Source organism: Phyllostomus hastatus, unplaced genomic scaffold, assembly GCF_019186645.2.
Source record: "Phyllostomus hastatus isolate PE091 unplaced genomic scaffold, TTU_PhHast_1.1 phas_scaffold_93, whole genome shotgun sequence".
NCBI classification, from domain to species: Eukaryota; Metazoa; Chordata; class Mammalia; order Chiroptera; family Phyllostomidae; genus Phyllostomus; species Phyllostomus hastatus.
In genome coordinates this window covers 4,663,678-4,682,947 of record NW_025334042.1, presented here as the reverse complement: position 1 = coordinate 4,682,947, position 19,270 = coordinate 4,663,678, and the positions used below count along the sequence as shown (strand labels likewise).

At 40.3% G+C, this 19,270-nt stretch overlaps 1 protein-coding gene across 1 annotated transcript in view; it reads right to left on the bottom strand.

Moving 5' to 3' along the window:
* The window catches only part of PTPRR (protein tyrosine phosphatase receptor type R), a 242,339-nt gene extending 227,576 nt beyond the window's left edge, over positions 1 to 14,763 (bottom strand). Inside the window, exon 1 of the mRNA XM_045829311.1 lies at positions 14,637 to 14,763. Within this exon, the coding sequence (XP_045685267.1) occupies positions 14,637 to 14,694 (58 nt within the window). The 5' untranslated portion in view covers positions 14,695 to 14,763. The remainder of the gene's footprint in view (positions 1 to 14,636) is intronic.
* Between the last annotated feature and the right edge of the window lie 4,507 nt (positions 14,764 to 19,270).

Genomic DNA, 19,270 nt, shown 5'->3' with positions numbered 1-19,270 from the left:
GGCTTCCCTTACTCCTTCCTGTTTATCTCATCCATTGAAAGTTGAGCAGCACAAGTGGAAAACGATTTGGGACTCACAGAATTGCCAGGAAAAACCCACTATGTGCTTTGTGCTGGTGGTAAAATTACAATGAAAGGGTTTCCTATTTCCTGACTTTTGCCCAGCTTTAATAGAGTTATTTTTCATTGGATAGATATGCATTACAGAATGAAACATAATACAGTTAGGACAGCATCCTTTGGGACAACATGACTAGACATAAGTGATGAAAAGGAAATGGGCTTAAGACCACTGGCCTCAGACTTGTGGAGAAAGTGAGATAGGTTGGCACAGACAGAAGCTGTCAGCTGCGCCCCCTCCCCAGTCCCTGAAGCACAGAGTTGAAGGATGCTTGGAGGACAGGGTGGCAAGAGTACATGCTACTATCTCTTAAACTCTAAACAGCCATTAAGAAAAGAACTTCATCAGGATATGTCCTCTGGGGAAATACAAAGTGGAGAAAAATGATCATATGGCAAGGAAGCTGAAAAATGTTAACCTCTGCAGAAATGACAGGAATTGAGTTCTACATGCACTTGCTGAGTAGTGAAACAGTACATTTATACAATCTAATTTTTATACACCAGTCATTGTTATACAAACAGCTAAAACACTATTATTTACAAATAGCCAGCAATTTTCAACCTTTTTCATCTTGTGGCACACATAAACTAATTACTAAAAGTCTGCAACACACCCAAAAATTATTATATTTTTTTGCTGATCTGACAAAAAATAAGTATAATTTTGATTCATTCACACTGCACAGCTATTGTTGTATTGACTATTGTCAATTTTTTATTTGACAACCTAAAGAGAAAGTGGTCAGTGCCCCTGACTCAATAGTTAGGTATTGCATGTTCCAAAAACTCTTGCAGCACACCAGTTGGTGCAAATAGCTATAAAGATGATAAATTATTTCTATTTTTTAATAGTAGAGTTCTCCAGATAACTTTTGAAGGCTGGGTTCTAATTGCAAGACAAAGAAAAAGAAGTATAGACTTTAATAATAATTCTCATATGTAGATTAGGAGTTATATTAAAATGCAGCAAAATGAACATTACAACATACAAAATATTAAAATAGTGCCACAGTAATAATACTACAGAAACAGACCCCTCCCCTCTCCAGATATTCGAGCAGGAAGCGAGTGAGGAAGGAGGACCACAGAAGCCACTTGAAGAGATCCCTGCCATGGCCTCCTTTGCCTGCGTTTAGAAATTTGAGGGATGCTTGGCAGGCCCTTCGGGTCAACACTTCTAATCCATCCTGTTCTAGTTTTCAACCATCATTGGAAATTAATGCTGCTGGGCTAGGGCAACACACTCTTATAATTCCCTGGCAAAATAAACATCTGCTATGGAAGGACCATGAAATTAACAGCTACTTATCTGGACTAGATCAGTGTGTCATATCTTTTCTAAAATATATCGTTAGTTGGGAAGAGATGGCTCCTGCAATGGGAAACAAGAACTACACACTTTAATTGGGGTGGAAAAGAAAGAAAAAGTTGGAGATGGAAGGTTAGCTTGGGCACATATGTTCAGAGGGTGAACTTTAAGACATCAAGGTCTGGGGTGGGGGAACAGGGGCTGCCAGCAGTGGAAGCTGATGCTGCAGGGTATGGGTGACCAGAGGCACTTTTGCTTCAGGCACACACAAGACAGGTATGGACCAGAGGCATGGGCCATATGCCCATGGGAATCTATGCTGACTCAGCAGAACAACTCTTGGGATGACAGGATGCCTGATTCCCAGGATGCATGCCTGGAAATCTTATTTCATGAAGCACGCCTCTCCCTCATCAAAGGTATGTGGTGGACAGGGTCTTTAAACTGCAGTATGCAAACCCAGCAATGCACATATTCAAGGTGTATGTGGACATGGAGAAAGTTCAATATCAGAAGTGGGATATTTTGGCCCATTAGATGTTGTGAATTCAGATCATCTGTAGAGTGGGGGGCAGGCGTGATAATACTACAAATCCTATGTGAGCCCTGAGAATGAGAGGGGTAGGCTGCCCATGATTGCAGTGCCTCAAATGGTTATAGGATTTTATATTATATTACATATACTTGAGTTGGGAACACAGTATTTATTCCCTCCAAAACAAACTTGTTAATTATGCTTGAACATTTTTAAATTTATAAGCCAAAGTTCTACTAGTATTTTTTGTTTTAATGGGGACATGAAAATTTGATTTTCATTGAAGGCACTCTTTATAAAGAAAGACTTTAGAGTGATTTCTTTTTAATGTAAGAAGAGGGAGGTACAGAGAATTTAAACAATAAACAGAAGAGTTGGAATTCAAACCCAAGTAGTCATATTACAGAGCCTAATTTTTTTTGTTTTTGATGTTTTTTACTAGGCTACACAAATGAGAGTATATTTTGCTGTGTCTGAAGTACAGGCATGCCATTTCAGAACATACTTTCTATCCTAAGGTGCAAAATGACTATTTTAGAAGCACCTGGCATAGAGTTTAAAACATCATACAGATTTAGGAAATACTCATTTGTATTTTTCTTTCTTTTCTTATAGTGAAATCCATTTGTTTCCTTCTGGAGAACAGGACCATTAAAATGGCACTGGGCTGATTAAGACAGTATAAAGTACATAAAACAAAGTGGAGTCACTCGTGCCAACTAAAATGGCTGTCCATCAGCCACGACACTTTGGTTTGAGAGAGAAACTAAGTCAGTCGACACATCTGGCAAGGAGATGCACCCAAGATATCTGCATGTGTGATCAGAACAGCCCTGTCTACAGAATGGATAGGCACCTGGGCAAATTCCCCACTTGGCATCAGGGGTGCCAAGACATTTATCAAAAAGACTCAGACCCAGAGGGTGGAGTACACCACTTTCAAGGTATAATTAAGGCAGGTTCCAGACCACTGGGGAGACAGCCAAGCGCCACACACCAGAGTGTGGCTCCATGCCATGCTGATCTCCTCGGTATCAGCCACCAGAGGCCCTGCCCTGCTGGACTGGGGACTTTGTCTGCCCTGCTGTCCACCTGGCTCCAGACTTCCTTTCTTGTAAGACGCTTACAACTCCCCTGCCCACTGTGTTGTCTCTGGATCTTCAGACTGAGACTCTGGGACTCGGATTCATTATCCTCCATTGATTGCTGTGTGTGTGTTATATTTCTCTTAGATTGTTAGAGTGTGAGCAGGATATTAATGTATGTTGATGCTCTACTTTGAGTGAACCTGCATTCAAAAAAAAGCTGAGTGACTAGCATAGTCACCTTGTGTGACTCTTGTCTATTTCTTGGTGCTGGGCTGCTCAGCAGGAAACTAGCTGAGCAGTTGCCTGGCTGACTTACAGGAAAAAATGTTCCATGAAACTATTCCTGTGACACTCCTCTCTATGTTTATCTTGAGAAGAGATCCTTTTATTATATTTTCATAGCTTCAGTTAATACTCAGATTTAGAGTTACAAACAGCATGATAATATTTATAATTCAAGCACTCTAAATATCAGGCATCTCCAGTTTGTGGAAACAAATCACTCAGAAGTAACCACCAGACACCTGATGGGAAATCCTGATGCTCTGGAAACAGAGAGGCATCCAGAGAACAAGAGCCATGCCCAACTGGACCAGACTTGTGAGCACCTGTGAGAATTGCCCTGGGGAGCTTCCTAACTGCTATGGAATATTTAGAGACACTGAAACAGCTGCCCAACTGTGTACTTGGATTTGCAAAGAGGAAGATAGCACCATGGAAAAATTACCACAATTGAATTAGGAGTTTTCTGATAGACTTGAGATTTCCAAGGGAACCAGACTGGAGCTATACAAAATAGGTCCTCTGAGATCCCCCAAATCAGCATTCCAGAAGAATCTTGGCCCAATCAGGCGTAGCTAGGTAGCTGGGCCTGGATTTTAGGGAGTGAATCATAGTTCCATGAATAGGTTGAGGCTGTGTTTGACCACCCACAACATAGAGTCTTCCCATCCCCATACCCTTCTGCTTACATTCAGATGGCCCTGTTTCCCCATTGTTCACAGAACCACATGCAGCCTTCCATGTAAACCCAGAGCCCAATGGCCCAGGAGTTCCATGAGCTACAAATAGTGAGCAGGAGAATGTGAGTCGGTCAGTAGAGGAGACACAGTCCTATAGGAGGCCTACAGAGCTATGAGTTGCAGCCCTGGTCACATGCTTGAACCTTTCACATTCTGTAGGTCCCCAGAGAGACTAATTAGGAGGTGGCTCCAAGGATAAGTAGGGACTACCTGCTAAGCAAGGCAGTACAAAAGGAACTGGGTATTTCAGGTTTATGGCATTTATTTATGTATACATTTTTCCTGACCTTCAGGTAAACCCCAGAAAAATCTGTATTTCACATTCACTTAATAGGGGTTTGCTGAAGATATGATGCTAGGGAGATTTTGGCTAAGGCATTGGGAAGAAGATTTGGGGAACAAGTTGCATTTTATAGTAAGCATTTTTCGAGGAGCTTGGTGGCGGGGGTGGGAGGAGTTGAAGGAAGGCTGGAGGAGAATGGGATCTGATGTCTTGGGCCTGGCCAGATCTCCTCAGCCTCCCAGTGGCCAAAAACTGTAGGTAGATCTTTTAGAGCTGCACAATCTACTACAAAGCTGCTCACTTACTTAGGCTCATGCCCACAGCAGAGGTAAACTATATAGATTAGGCCCAACTGAGAAAACAGTTGGAGTCCAGAATCTCTCTTGGGAACGTATGCTTCTCCAGCATTGGCCCAAACACAAGAAGAATAAGAAATTGCTCCAACATTTCAGTTCATTATTTATCATCTGACTTCTCCAACCATTAATCAAATATTACCTGACACTTATATAACACTTACAAGGACAGTGCCATTTTAAATATGTTATCCCATTCAATATAAAACAACGACCCTATGGCTGTATCACACACAGTCTCCAGTTTAAAAGGAAATTGAGGGTTAGAAAGATTAAGCTACTTGCGCTAAGTTACACAGCCAGCAAGCGATGGTGCTTGGATGTGAGCCTGCTCACAATACCCACACTTTCATGGTATTCTTCTAAAGGTTATCTAAACTCTGGTGTTTTCCCCTTTATCACAATGTTCTCCTCACATCTCTGCTTAAGCTATTTCATTTTCTTTCAGGGAGAATAAAAAAAACACACTTGACTTGAATCTACAGGACAAAGAAAGTAAATTGCTTATCTCCCCAGGCAAGAGAAACAGAAGAAAAAATAAACAAATGGGACTACATCAAACTAAAAAGTTTTTGCACAGCAAAAGAAATCATCAACAAAATAAAAAGAAAACCCACAGAATGGCAGAACATGTTCCCAGTACATACAATAAGGGGTTAATATCCAAAATTTATACAGAACTTACAAAACTCAACACCTAAACCCCAAACAATCCAGTTAAAAAATGGTCTGGGAACTTGAACAGACATGTCTCCAAAGTGAACATATAGATGGCCAATAGACATATGAAAAGATGTTCAACATCGCTAATCATCAGAGAAGTGCAAATTAAAACCACAATGAGATACTATCTCACACCTGTCAGAATGGCTATCATCAATAAATCAACAAACAACAAGTGGGGAAGAGGATATGGAGAAAGGGGAACCCTTTTGCAGTGTTAGTGGGAATGCAGACTGGTGCAGCCACTATGGAAAGCAGTGTAGAGATACCTCAAAAAATTTGAAATGGATCTGCCTTTTGACCCAGAGATCCCACTTCTGGGAATATATCTGAAGGAACCCAAAACACTAATTCAAAAGAACACATGCAACCCTATAGATTCATTGCAGCATCGTTTACAATTGCCAAGATATGGAAGCAGCCCAAGTGTCCATCAACAGATAAGAGGACAAAACAACTATGGGACATTTACACAGTGGACTTCTATTCATCTGTTAAAAAAAAGAAGAAAAGTTTACCCTTTGCAATAGCATGGATGGACCTGGAGAACATTATGCTAAGTGAAATAAGCCAGTCAGAGAAAGACAAATACCACGTGATTTCACTCATATATGGAATCTAATGCACAAACTGAACTAACAAGTGAAACAAAGACCGACTTATAGATGGAGAGCAGATAACAGTTAATGGGGGAGGTTGGGGGTGAAGGGACTGAGTAAAAAGGAAAAAGGACTCAGGGACGTGGACCACAGTGTAGTGATTCCTGGGGGAGGGGAGTATAGGGGACTAATTGGTAATGGAAAAAATATAATAGATTAAATTAAAAAAATAAAGTAATTGCTTATAACTTAAAACCACATCTTCATATTCATGAACTGATGGCTTTTCAAACTCACTCACCATAATATTATGTTTGGCATATTTCATATCGAGCATCGCTCCCAGGTAAGTAAAAGTACCACGGCAATGGGAGCTGGCCCTCTGCAGTCATGCGTGTGGCTTCATTTTCCCTCCTGTCTCCATACGAATTAGATCACTACTACAGTGAGCTAGGAGAAGGGTTTTGCTCTTTACCTGTTGCCGAACAGGTCAGTGAATTACTGTGAGACATCCTCCTCTGTGCCCAGTTAGTGCTCTTTTCCAAAGAATCAGCTGTTTAGGACTGCCTTAAGCCATTCTGCTGAAGTCAGAAAAATGGGCATTGTTTCAGGTCTGAACTAGGAAAGAAATGATTCATGTCCCCACTGAATGTGGTATTTATTTCAGTGCAATTAAAAAATATTGTCTAGACTGCTGCTTCATGTAAGCAATTGGTTTCACTTTGTGGTTGGTCTATGCAGTTGCAACTTTAAGGGATATCAACATCTTAATGAATTGAAATCAAATGAAATTTGATTATGAAGAGAGCCTAGATAGCCATTATGAGTAAAAAATTATTTAAATGGGAAGTGCTAATATTCACAATATAAATTTGCTAATTGTCATTCTGTGGCAAATATCATCACAATAATGATACTTACAGTTACATTATGTGGTGAATAAGCATTAGGAAATTTGGTCATAAAGTAATATATTACCATTATATATTTTTCTTCAAAGCTATTAAAATCCTTTATATTGGGAAATGTCAATGCTATGTAAGTGTGCCAGCATTTGCGAGTGCTTTGAAAATAAAAAATCCCATTTTAAAGGGGAAAACAGGTTTCTCTGTTTTGATTTTGATTTCACAAACAGCTTTTAAAATGTTTAACAGTAAACTTACTGTAAAACATTACACCCTGTTACCATTAATAGTAATGGCAATAAATGGGCTTTTGGGGAGTGACCCTGTAATCTGTAAAAGTGACTTTTTGTAACTCATAAACCAGGCTCTGTCCTTCAGGTGTAAGTGTGTCTCCCCCATAAGAAAAAAATGTGGAGGATCCAACAACTTTATGGTCCTATAAAAACTTTATCTATATATAAAAAGAGAAAGAAAATGTATACAGCCACACAAATACTTAGAAATTTTCTGTAACAGTGTGGGTTTCATTTGTGGGAGCCAGGGAGTGTTGCATTATCTTTGGTCTTGATTTATTACCACTGCCTCACTCCCACCTGACTCTGAATGTGTAAGTGGCTCATGTTTGCTATTACACGATGGATAACAATCAGTAATCAGGGTTAGCAGTTCTGGGTCTCTTCTGTAGTTTACAGACATCATGTTATATCCCTTATCTAAGTGTTTGAGCACTTTAAAATAAAAACATTCATTTCATTTTCATCCTGAAGTATAAGTGGAAACTCCTGTGGGAATAACTGCCTATGTGGGAGGAGTTCAACACACAACTCCCGCACAGCCAGCATCGTGCCCATAGAGCACCGACTTGTCTTAGAGACTATGTTCAAATGAGAGCATTTCTGTCCCACTTCCAGTTCTTTGTAAACGGTAAATGTAAATTGGATTAAAGGAACAGTAGTAAAGTCAAGTCTACTCTTTATGGTCATGAAAACGTATCATAATTAATTTTGCCAAATACATCCTGAATACCTTTATTCATTCATCGAACACTTATTGATGGCATACTAGGTAACAGGCACAGTTCTAGGGAATGGGTATATGGAGATAAAAGCTGTAGTTCTGTTACTGGCTTCAAAATGCTTCAATATTCAGGCTAAGTACATTAATAAAGGAATACAAAAGGGCCAAAAGGAAAACCCACGAAAGTTACTTAAATGAGGTGGGTGTCAAAGGAAGCATTCTCAAAGAAGATTGTGCCTGACCTAGATTTAAATTGGAGAAAACAAGCATCTACTAAGAGTTATTTTGTGTGGTGAGTGGTATAAGTGTGTATAAAACAAAATCATAATCCAATCCCTTTACTCAGTAGTTTTCTTCTTTTCTATGGTTCCATACATGTAAGTCATATTACAGAACTGAGGTCAGAGCAAAGGGGGCAGAAGGGACTCAGGTATTTCTACAATTGTTCTGTTAAGTTTTCTGGACACGCCCAATGGCCAGGTAGTGGATTTCCACAGGGATGCAGCAGGTCATAGAGAATTTCCTGACTGTTACATCTGGTTAAGGTCTCAGATTAGCCCCACACTCTCTTCTTCCCCTGGCTGATACCTCTTTACCCCTTAAGCCTCAGTTTAAACATGACTTTCTGTAGGAATTCTTCTCTAACACACCCTAATGGTTTGATTATCGTTAGTCATCTAGTAAGTAATTCCACCAGCTCACCATTTCCAGGTACAATTTTTCACTTGCAAGGGGCCCAATGAAAGTATATGATTATCTGTCCACTGGGCTGTACACCTGACACTGATACAAAACAATATTAAATGTAAATGGTAATTAAAAAAATAAAAAAGAGTTATCTTGAAAAACAAGCAAAGTATGGGTATTTAAGGTAGATGGAACAGCATGTGACAAGTGAAAGAGGTGTAGCAGACCAAAAGAAATTTGATCTTAGTGTGATAATAGTGTGCAAAGAAGGGCCTGATGTCCTGATGTTGGGGAAAACAGATGGAGTTAGGAAAGACCTGATGGTGAAAGACTTTGCCATGGTAATGAGTTTGGGTTTTATTGCAAGAGAAAAGGAAATAGTTGTATTAAAAATTTTGCAAAGAGACAATACGATCTAAAAAAAGTATGCTTTTTAGAGCTTTATCTCTGACATGATTATGAAGAATGGGTTTGGTAGTAGTAGGTTATTATGGGATACTATATGAGAAGTAAGGACCCATAGCAAGGCAGTGATGGGGACGTGAGCATGGAGAAGACTTGGTGAGGGACTTGGTGACCTTTTGAGTGAACGTAGCAAGGGAAAGGTACAGAATGAATTACTCTGAGGGATCCTAGTGTTATTCACAATGGTAGGAAACATGGAAATAAAAGCCATTGTGATGGGGAGTGCTGAGTATTAACAGATGGATATCCAATGACTCTGGTTAATTATAATTACACAACTGGAGCTCAGGAGACTATTTGAGATGGAAATATGGTTTAGGGATCTTTGGTCTGTAGGTCTGAATATAATCATCCAGGGAGACTGCATAGGGGAAAAAGAAGTAAACAAGACCAATGACACATGAATTCTACATAATAAACAGAGGTAGACCTAAAAGTAGAAACTGAGGAATGGCTAGTCAGTAATGCTAGAAATGCTAGGAAGTAGTGGTTATGCATGGAAATCAGAGAGTAGAGTTTTCAAAACTAGAAAGAGATCATTTGGTAAATGCTGTAAATATTTATTGGTAAGAAGAAGATGATAGCTGGTCACTTTAATTATGTTCAAAAGTACGATGATAGCATGAAGACTGGAGTTGGTAAAGGAGATGAGAAACAAAAACAAGAGGCTGAATGTGGATAATGTACCCCAGAAATTTTACAAGAAGTTTGTCGTGGTGGGGACCCCAGTAGAATATACAACTCCATGGTGCTAGGAATGTGTGCTCTCCAATGTACTTACACTACTTACACCTATGCCTTAAATGCTAACTAAAGGGGCAGACCGTTTGACAGCTTCAGACCTACTTGTCAACCAGTTGTATGAATCCTTTCATGTTACTATAGCCATTCCTACACATGCAGTGCATTTTACTGAGAAATAAAAATATAGCCAACCATCAGGCACTTGGGCTGTGCATCTGGCAATCAGTTTGAAGGAGTTTTCCACTGAGTTGATCGGTAGTTGTGGTCTCTTGCAAGCCCATCCCTTGTTGCCCTTCAGTTCACATTAGTAACAAAGCTTGTTTAGGATAGTGTGTCCCTGAGCATGCAAAGCTCCAGGGGGACAACTTGAGTTTTGGATAAATGAGTTCCATTGAAGTTCAGTCTGGAAGTGGCTTAAGTGTCTTGCATGGGTGCCAAGAAGAAATTAAATGTGAAAAGAAGAGACCAGAGATATCACTGAGTTGTTTCTGTTTATTCAATGTATTTGTTTAATCTTTAGTAGTTTTTATGACAGGCTATGCCATCAGATGCTAGGCTGGGCAGGATCTGCAATAAATACAGTATTAAACAAAATAGATGAATAGCTGTGCCTTCAAGGAGCTTATATTTTAATGGGTAGAAGGAGAATCACAATAAACAAAACAAATAAGTAGAATATTGGGTATGGCAGGTGGTGAAAGACCTCTGGGGAAAAATTAAGTAGGAAAGGGATATTGGAATTTGGGTGGGGAGGTGAAATATTAAATAGGAGAGTCAGCGAAGGCCTCGCTGGGAGTAGCATCTGAGTAACAACTAAAATGGAAGGGTTAAGCCATGGAGATACCCGAAGAAAGAGTGTTTCAGGCAAGGACAAAAGCAAAACACACAAGGTAGGCAAGTGCGTGGCATCTCCTCAGCACAAAAAGAAGAACAACATGGCAGGTGAGTAAGATACACGAGGAGAGGAGTGAGAGATGACATCAGAGAGAGAAGGGGGCGAGGGAGCACAGCAGGACCCGGGCCATTGTAAGGACCATGTTGAGTGATTTCGAACAGGGAAAAACTGCTTCTGAAATTTTAAGGGGCTTTTCATTGAGAAAAGGGATCTTAATATTAAAGAATATCAAATCATTCTGCTATCATTCTACCCTTTCTTTTGAGGGTGATGCTTCTACAAATTACCTTCCTGATCCTCTTAGTCCCATCAGAGAAAGCCTTCCTTCTCAAAGATAAGAGAAACTGACCACACACATCTCTGAGAATGAAGTGGCATCTTCAGAAGTTACATTGACACCAGTCTTTGTGCCATCTAGAAAGGTCGATGGTAAGAATAACATGGAACTTTGAAAGAAACTTTTCCAGAACTAGAGGAGAGAGTAATGCACTAAAATCAGTTCTGTTTTTCGTTTGTTTTTAGCAAAATATTCACTAAGAAAAAATAAAGCTTTCACATGCAAAATTTTAAGATACCACAAGACCTTCACTCCCTTGCAACTAAAATATTACCAAATAAATATCATCTCCTGAAATGAAACATGGTTTTTTTGGACAAAGAAGGAGAAGAAACACCAAAGAAAATAACCTATCTGTGGATCCACATTATTGGTGTAGCTTTTAGTTGCCTTCTTGAATATCCTTGAAGTGGTCTTTTCAACTGGAGTTTATGTATTACATTGGTTCACAGAAAGGTAAAGAATGAGGATAGTTAAGTAAAAATAATGTGTCACCACTAACTCAGTGGTGGTCTCACCTATTAGAATCAGTGTATGATTTCATCCTGACTATGCTGTGAACTAGCATCTTACTATTTAAAGTAAATACTATCTACCATTTACTGGATCTTAGTTTTCTCACCTGCATAGGAAGCAGTTGGATGGATAGCAACTATAACTGTTTTTCTTAAAGGTATCTGTGAAAATCAGCTGCCATGGACAAAGTTGAGTCCAGGTTCTCAAATGAGCTCCATGCTCAATAATTTGTTAGGATCATCTTAGATGTGTAGTCATCATCTGTAGATGATAACTACATAGTACTGTACTCCATATCCCCCTTTCTGTTCCCACAGACACTACACACAGATCACAATACTTACCGCTATTGAGTCAATCAGAATTCAGGGAGGGTCAGAACCTTTTTAAAAATTTATGTTTGCATAGTAATGTAGACAATCATGACCAAATAATTAGAGATGGCACTCAAGTTGAAAACAATTTGCTACCTTATCATTAGGGGAACAACTATATTGAAGTCAGCTGTTCCTAGTATAGCTAGGAAAAGCACTTGCATCTTAGCCAATTTCTCGCGTCCCTAAAGGGCTCTAACATATCATCAGTTCCACCAGCATAAAGCAGTTGCTGGTATCCTGGGCATAACCAAGATGGATCAATTAGCTTTTCAATCAAAGAGGCCTAAATATATAGCATTAATTTCCCTTCTGTATAAAGTCCCCTTGCATCCTGAGGGGAGATCCTTCTGTAAAAGAAACAAAATCAGACATTCAACAAGTAGAGAAATCAGTGACTTCTTCATCTTTGTGTCCCCACCTACTCACTTTCTTACTACCCATATCTACAGGAGCTTAGATCAAGAAATCTGTGTTTGTTTCAGTTCTAATGGAAAGTCCTCGCAATGTTATTAGATAACTGAGATGAATTTTAATCTGATGACAGCTTGTGACCCACAAATTGCTGTTTAAAATTAAAATGCACTCAAAATGAAACTGGCAAGACAACCACAATATTAAACTTGCAATCTGCTATGAAAAAAATCAAAAGTACTATATTAAATATTAATATAATTAATTTCTATATAGCATCTTGCAACTAAATCTGAAAAAGACAGACCTTCAATGCATTGTCTTATTAAATTCAAATTGGTTGATTTTTTTTTTTTTTTTGCAAATTAAAAAGTCGAACTAGATAGAGATGGATTGGTTTTCCTTTGGTAATATAACCTTTGGCTGAGCTCCAGGTAGAATCTAGTGCTACAGACTTCCAGGTTTCTCTTTTGATGAACAAAAGTCCTCTATTTACCTCATCCCAAATGTTCATCTACAGTAAATGTGGAAATGTTTTCCATTTGCTTAGTTGTAAGTTTATTTGTAACTTTTAAGCTATAATTATTCAAGATATATGATTGTATTAAATGTGATCTTTAGGATTATTTGTACATTAGTTTTAAAAAATAAGCACACTGATATTTTGGATAGATCATTTAAATCATTCCTAAACTCAATAAGAATTGAGGCATTTTTCTTAGTCAGTGAAGTTCTGTATTAGTACTATCATTAAACATTAATATAAGTGAAGCTCAACACAATGTGCGTATTTTCATCCCATACTTCAACATTAAAGAACTGTGTGTGGTAATAAAAGGATTCATTTCAGCTGTTTGCAAATAACTTAATGACCAAGTTGTAGTTATTTCTAGTTTTCAAAAGATGCCAAAGAACTATTGAAGTTTCCACAACATCATAATTATAACAATTAACATGTGTATTTGATTATAGCCTTAAGGTTCCTATATATTACTCATTTAAGGGCTTCACAATACATTAAAATAGCATTAGCTAGAAATAAGAAAGTACCATATTTCCTCCTCATTATTGCATACATAGAAAAAGACTCTCCCACTCTTTTTAAAACATAACACAAGAACTGCAATTTCACAACCATTATCCTCATTCATTACCCCTGGAACATAGTACATACTCATTAAATGGTAGTTGAAGGAATGAATGAATGTGTGTGATTGGATGACAAGCAAACTCAGGGAAAACAGTCTCTGGTTGCTACAGGATTACTTCATGGACAACTGCTGTCGCAGTAGGGTTCCTAAAATCTCTCTGCCATATTCTATTTTGGCTCATGTGCCTGTAAAAACGATAAAGGATTCAGTCCAGCAAGTCCTTGCATTACAAAGAGGTTGCATCTATCCAAAAAGCAGGGTCCATAGTGACATTGCATATAAATTCCCCAGGTACTTCCTAAGGTTTGCTTCCATAGGAAACCTGATATTGGTCCTGATGTCAAAGGTATTTATTTTATATTCAGGAGCAGTCTCATTGTGACTCTTGGCTAGACCTTATCAAACCTTTCCCAGGGACAGTGCCTACCCTGGGGGTCGTCAGCTTTGAAAGTGTGATTGGGTTTTTGTTCAGTGTCCTCAGACGCTGACCATGATGCTGAAAGAGAAGACAGAGTCTTATTTTAAACCTTTCTTTCCTCTTATTGGTTTAGAAAATTCGAGTGACAAGAGCAGGGGCCAAAGGAGCCTGGAGCGGCATCCTTAATGTGAACCATGTATTTCGATCTTGGGGCGGAGATGTGCTCCCTCAGGTTACAGCCAATGCATCCCTCTGAGCTCTGTGTAAACCAAGAGACCTTACAGATGTAGCTGCTGCAGTAGAAAAGGCTACTCCAGCAGGATAGGATGGCTTGTCTTTCTCCTGAAAAATTGGCAGTCAGGTGCATAGCCCAGAAAGAGGAGCAGTAAGTCTAGATGGAGGGGAGTGGAAAGGGAATCAAATCTATACTCATATTGCAAATGTTCACTATTACTCGTCCGAGGTAAGGAAAAATCAAGGGCTGATTTTAGCCTTAAGTTTTCGGCCCCTGTCTTCCAACAGGTGCATGACTCCCTCACCCTTCCCCTGATAGCACTGTCCCGCTTAGCCTCTCGGAGGCTTTCTTTGCGAGGCAAGCTTTTCCTAGAGTCCTTAAGCATGTGCAGTTTCCTCCCCATCTCATCCCCAGCTTCAGCTCTGCCTGGCAACCCCTTACCTGCAGCGTGAAGATTAAGAAGCAGGCACAGCGCAGGGAAGCCGATTGCTCTCCGCATAGTGTTTGCATGGAGAAGTGGAGGAGAAACTCCACCACGACCTCACTTCAGGAAAAGTGTTACCAGAACGAGCCACCGCCAAAAGGTCTTTGGGCTCCGGGATTCATTCGCAGGTCCTAGGCTGGGGTTTGCAAAACCGTCTGTGGCGCCGGCAGAAAGCCGCCCCAGCTTCGCCTCCTTAAGAGAGGGGAGAGGAAGAGGAATGAGTGGGGCGGAGCAGGGGGGAGGGGGCTGAGGCTCTCAGAAGCGGCTACTGCCTGGCCTTCAGGAAGCCCCGCAGCAGTGGTGGAGAGGGCGGGGGGAACTCCCGCGCCAGCCCGGGAGCCGGCTGCCCTCGGCCAGTGCAGCGCGAGCAGCACCCAGAGGAGCCGCGGCTACTGAGCATGCCCAGCGCTGCCCCGGCGCAGCACCTCGGTTTCAAAATGAAATTCCACTTCTCCAGGTCTTAGCGGCCACTGCAAGGGGAGCCGGCGCCTCGGCGGGTGTGCTTTTGGGGGCCGTGATTAAGAAGAGCCTGTCAAAAACCTGGGAGTGAGGTGGGGTTGGGTGTGTCTAAACGCGGGCATGATCAAGGGAACTAGACGAGAGTCCAAGAAAGCGTGCCAACCTCAAGACCCACCCTACTCCTTCTCCAGAGCTCAATTTACACATGGACAGAGCCCGCTGCTGGGACTTGACCTTCGCAGCGCGGCAGATTGACCAGCTTCTCAGGGTTGCATGCAGGAGTATAGGTGCCTTCTGCTGTTGAGCACCCCGGGCGGCCTGGGGAAATGTAAATGGGTATCCTGGGCGTGACTTCTTCCAAGTTTTCTCTTTTTGTTTCTTTCTCCTCCAGCTCAATCCCTGTATTTAAACTTTCTCCTTTCTGAAGCCCAAAGTCTATGATTATAATGACAGTAAAAAGTGAAGCCACACTTTTAGACTAATAGGATATATCCATGTAATTGAAGAAAAGAAGGCACCTTTTTGCTTTTCGGAGATACTTACCTTTAGTCTCTATTTTATTTCCTAAGGTGATAATTAATGGAATCACTTCTGTCAGGGCTCCTCCGGTGCAGCTCTTGGTCTCACTTGCCCCCATCGGAGACTTTGGATTGTGGGGATAGCCCCTGGTGTCCAACCTGCAGTCCGAGATGGCTATGAATGCAGCCCAACACAAACTTGTAGAATGACTTGAAACATTCTGAGTTTTGTGTGTGTGTGATTACATGTCACAATGTATTTACTGTGTGGCCCACAACAACTGTTCTTCTTCCAGTGTGGCCCAGAAATGCCGAAAGGTTGGACACCCCTGGATTGTTCCTAATCATGATGTCCTTGGACCAGACTTCTCTCCTTGAACTATCCCAGGAGCTCTCTGCTTCTGTGTCTTCATGGAATGCCGTTGTCCCTTCCTCAGTGGCCTCTACTTCCATCATCACCACACTCAAGCTTACTAAGGCCTAATGTTGGTCTCACATTTCCAGAAAGATCGGGCCAAAGTTCAGGTTACAGTGATATTTCTCTTTCACGTGTGTGTGCATACACAACATTAGCTCAATGTTGCCTTATATGTTTTCACAGCTATTTATTTATCTGTGGCTTCTCTTTGAACACAGTTGAAGGCTTCATAAGGGCTTCTGCATCTTTTTTTTTTACTTAAGTTGAATAAAGCTGATCTAGGCAAATGAAAGGTACTAATAAGTGCTTATTGAATTGAACTGCATATCTCATTCAATGCTTTCTTCGTCCATCCACTGTGAATTGGGACAGCTAATGGGAAGTATGCTACCCACAGGAGTTTAAATTAGACAAGATCTTATAGGATCTGAAAGCCTGGGCAGTATCTTGTTATGCTTTATTTCACCTCCAACACTGGGAGAAAGGGCTAGGAATCGCCTTTGGACAGGTGGGAGAAGGGGAGAATGAGGTGTATTTTCAATACCTAGACAGGTCTCCCATGCTGAAAACAGGTATATAGCTTCAGTCTCCCCACTCTTCTACCTCCTCACAAGTGTCCGTCGGGCACCATTTCTGTGACACTGCATTTCACCCCAAACCACCCTAAGCAGCAACCTCTTCCCCTACTCTGATTCATTTTTCCCCAATCTCCTTTCCCTATAGAATGTATCACTTTCTAATATACCAAAAAACCTACTTGTTAAATTTATCATTTATCATCTGTTTCCCTGCCCCTCCCCACCCCTGCTTCCTGCAGTGGAATCCCATCTTCCAAGGCAGAGATCTTTGGGAGTTGTATTCATTTATGTATTCCAGCTGATCAGAACAGTGCCTCTAATAAAATAGGTGCTCAAAAAACAAATGAAAAGCAATTCCTTGGTTAACTTCAGTACTGACCATTAACATAGTTCCTTGACATTCTTGATAAACAGATATTTGAGATAATTTATTTAGTTGTGCTTAATGCTTAGAAGAGAATCCCTTCTTGTTTGATCTCCAAAATATATAAATAATCCACACAACTCAACTCCAGGATGACAAACAATCCAATAAAAAAAATGGGCAAAGGGCTTGAACAGACACTTCTCCTAGGAGGACATATGGAGGTCTCAGAGACATATGAAAAGATGCTCAACATCACTAACCATCAGAGAGATGCAAATTAAAACCACAATGAGGTACCACTTCACACCAGTCAGAGTGGCTACCATAAAAAAATCAACAGACAACAAGTATTGGAGAGGATGTGGAGAAAAGGGAACCCTAATACATTGTTGGTGGGAATGCAGACTGGTGCAGCCACTGTGGGAAACAGTATGGAATTTCCTCAAAAAACTAAAAATGGAACTGCCTTTTGACCCAGCAATTCCACTGCTGGGATTATACCCGAAGCGCCCTGAACACCAATCCAAAAGAACCTATGCACCCCAGTGTCCATAGCAGCACAATTTACAATAGCCAAGTTCTGGAAACAGCCTAAATGCCCACCAGTAAATGAGTAGATCAAAAAGCTGTGGTATATTTACACAATGGAATACCACACAGCAGAAAGAAAGGTGCTCCTACCCTTAGCAATAGCATGGATGGACCTGGAGAGCATTATGCTAAGTGAAATAAACCTGGCTATGAAAGGGAAATACCATATGATCTCACCTATAAGTGGAGCCTAATCAACAAAACAAACAAGTGAGCAAAATAGAACCAGAGACATGGAAATAAAGAACAAACTGACAGTAACCAGAGGGAAGGAGGGAGGAAGATAATGGAGGAAAGAAAGGGAAGGGTCATCAAAGAATGTGTATAAAAGACCCATGGACAAAGACAGTGGGGTTGGGGGACAATTGAATGTGGGAGGTTGGGCTGGGTAGGGCAAGGGAGAGTGATGGGGCAGTGTGGAGGGGGATGGAGACAACTGTAACTGAACAGCAATAAAAAAAGAAGAGAATTCCTTCTTATCTACTATCTGGTGCTAGAATTTCTGCAGGATTTGGAGCTGAAGGGAAATAATCATAATAATTAATGTTCTCTTATTTTTCCTTCTTAAAAAACTTAATTACCAAACTTACAAAGGTAAGTCTTTAAGAAGAAAATGCACATACAGTAATGAAATAATGCTGCAGCTGTGCCCTGCACACCTTGCTTTCTTACAGATAATCCAACATTTTTTGAGGAGAGTTGCATTTAAAGTTTCAAATAATTTAATTGGCAGTGACTTTGCTGATAAGCAGTCAGCAATCTATTTATTTTGCCCAGAGGTACAGGTGGCTGAATTATTAACAGTGCCTGAAAATCCCCTTAACAGCAAAATTTTCCAAGATTTTCCAAAATTTTCCAAAATTTAACTAGACATACTACTACAATAGCTCAGCATGGTGAAAATAACCTTGAGTGGGCTGTAATTTTGGTAGCTGGACATTCATTATTAATTTATATGAAAAAGATAAAGGAACAAGGACACTTCATATTCCTCAGTGAGTCAATCTAATATACTTTCAATGGATTTGATCCCATGAAATATGAAGTCAAAAGACAAAAAACCAATTAGCCAATTAGTGAAAAAGTCAGCCCCTTAATGTTTGAGAAGTATTCCCTGTGGGGCCATGCACACTGCTTTTTCTTCTCTCTCTGATCTAATTGTAACGAAGGCAATTTGTGTTGTAGAGAAGAAGCTTGGTTAAAACACTGCACCGAGGTTCAGAAAGTTAGTTCAAATTCAGAGAAGCACAGAAATTAATATGAGACAGCCATGCAAGTGTGTACTGGCTTACAAAGCTGTGTCTGAAAGGAAATCATTTACATTTTGAAAGATAAATAGAAAATTCATATTGTATGGACCTTTTCTTCCCAGCAGATGTGTAATCTCTTTCTCATAAGGTGGTTCAGGGAGTATTTCTACAGAGAGAAGCCTGTTAGAGCCAGTTCTCAAACCAAATTTAATTGCTATGAGCCTTCATATTAACTTGACTATAAAGGGAGGAATATGATTCATCTTGGCCATCCTTTCTTAGTACAATTTGGTGTCCAACCCACGGCCCTCGGGCCACATGAGGCCCAGGATGACCATGAATGCGGCCCAACACAAAATCATAAATTTACTTCTAACATTATGAGATTTTTTTGTGATTACATATCACAA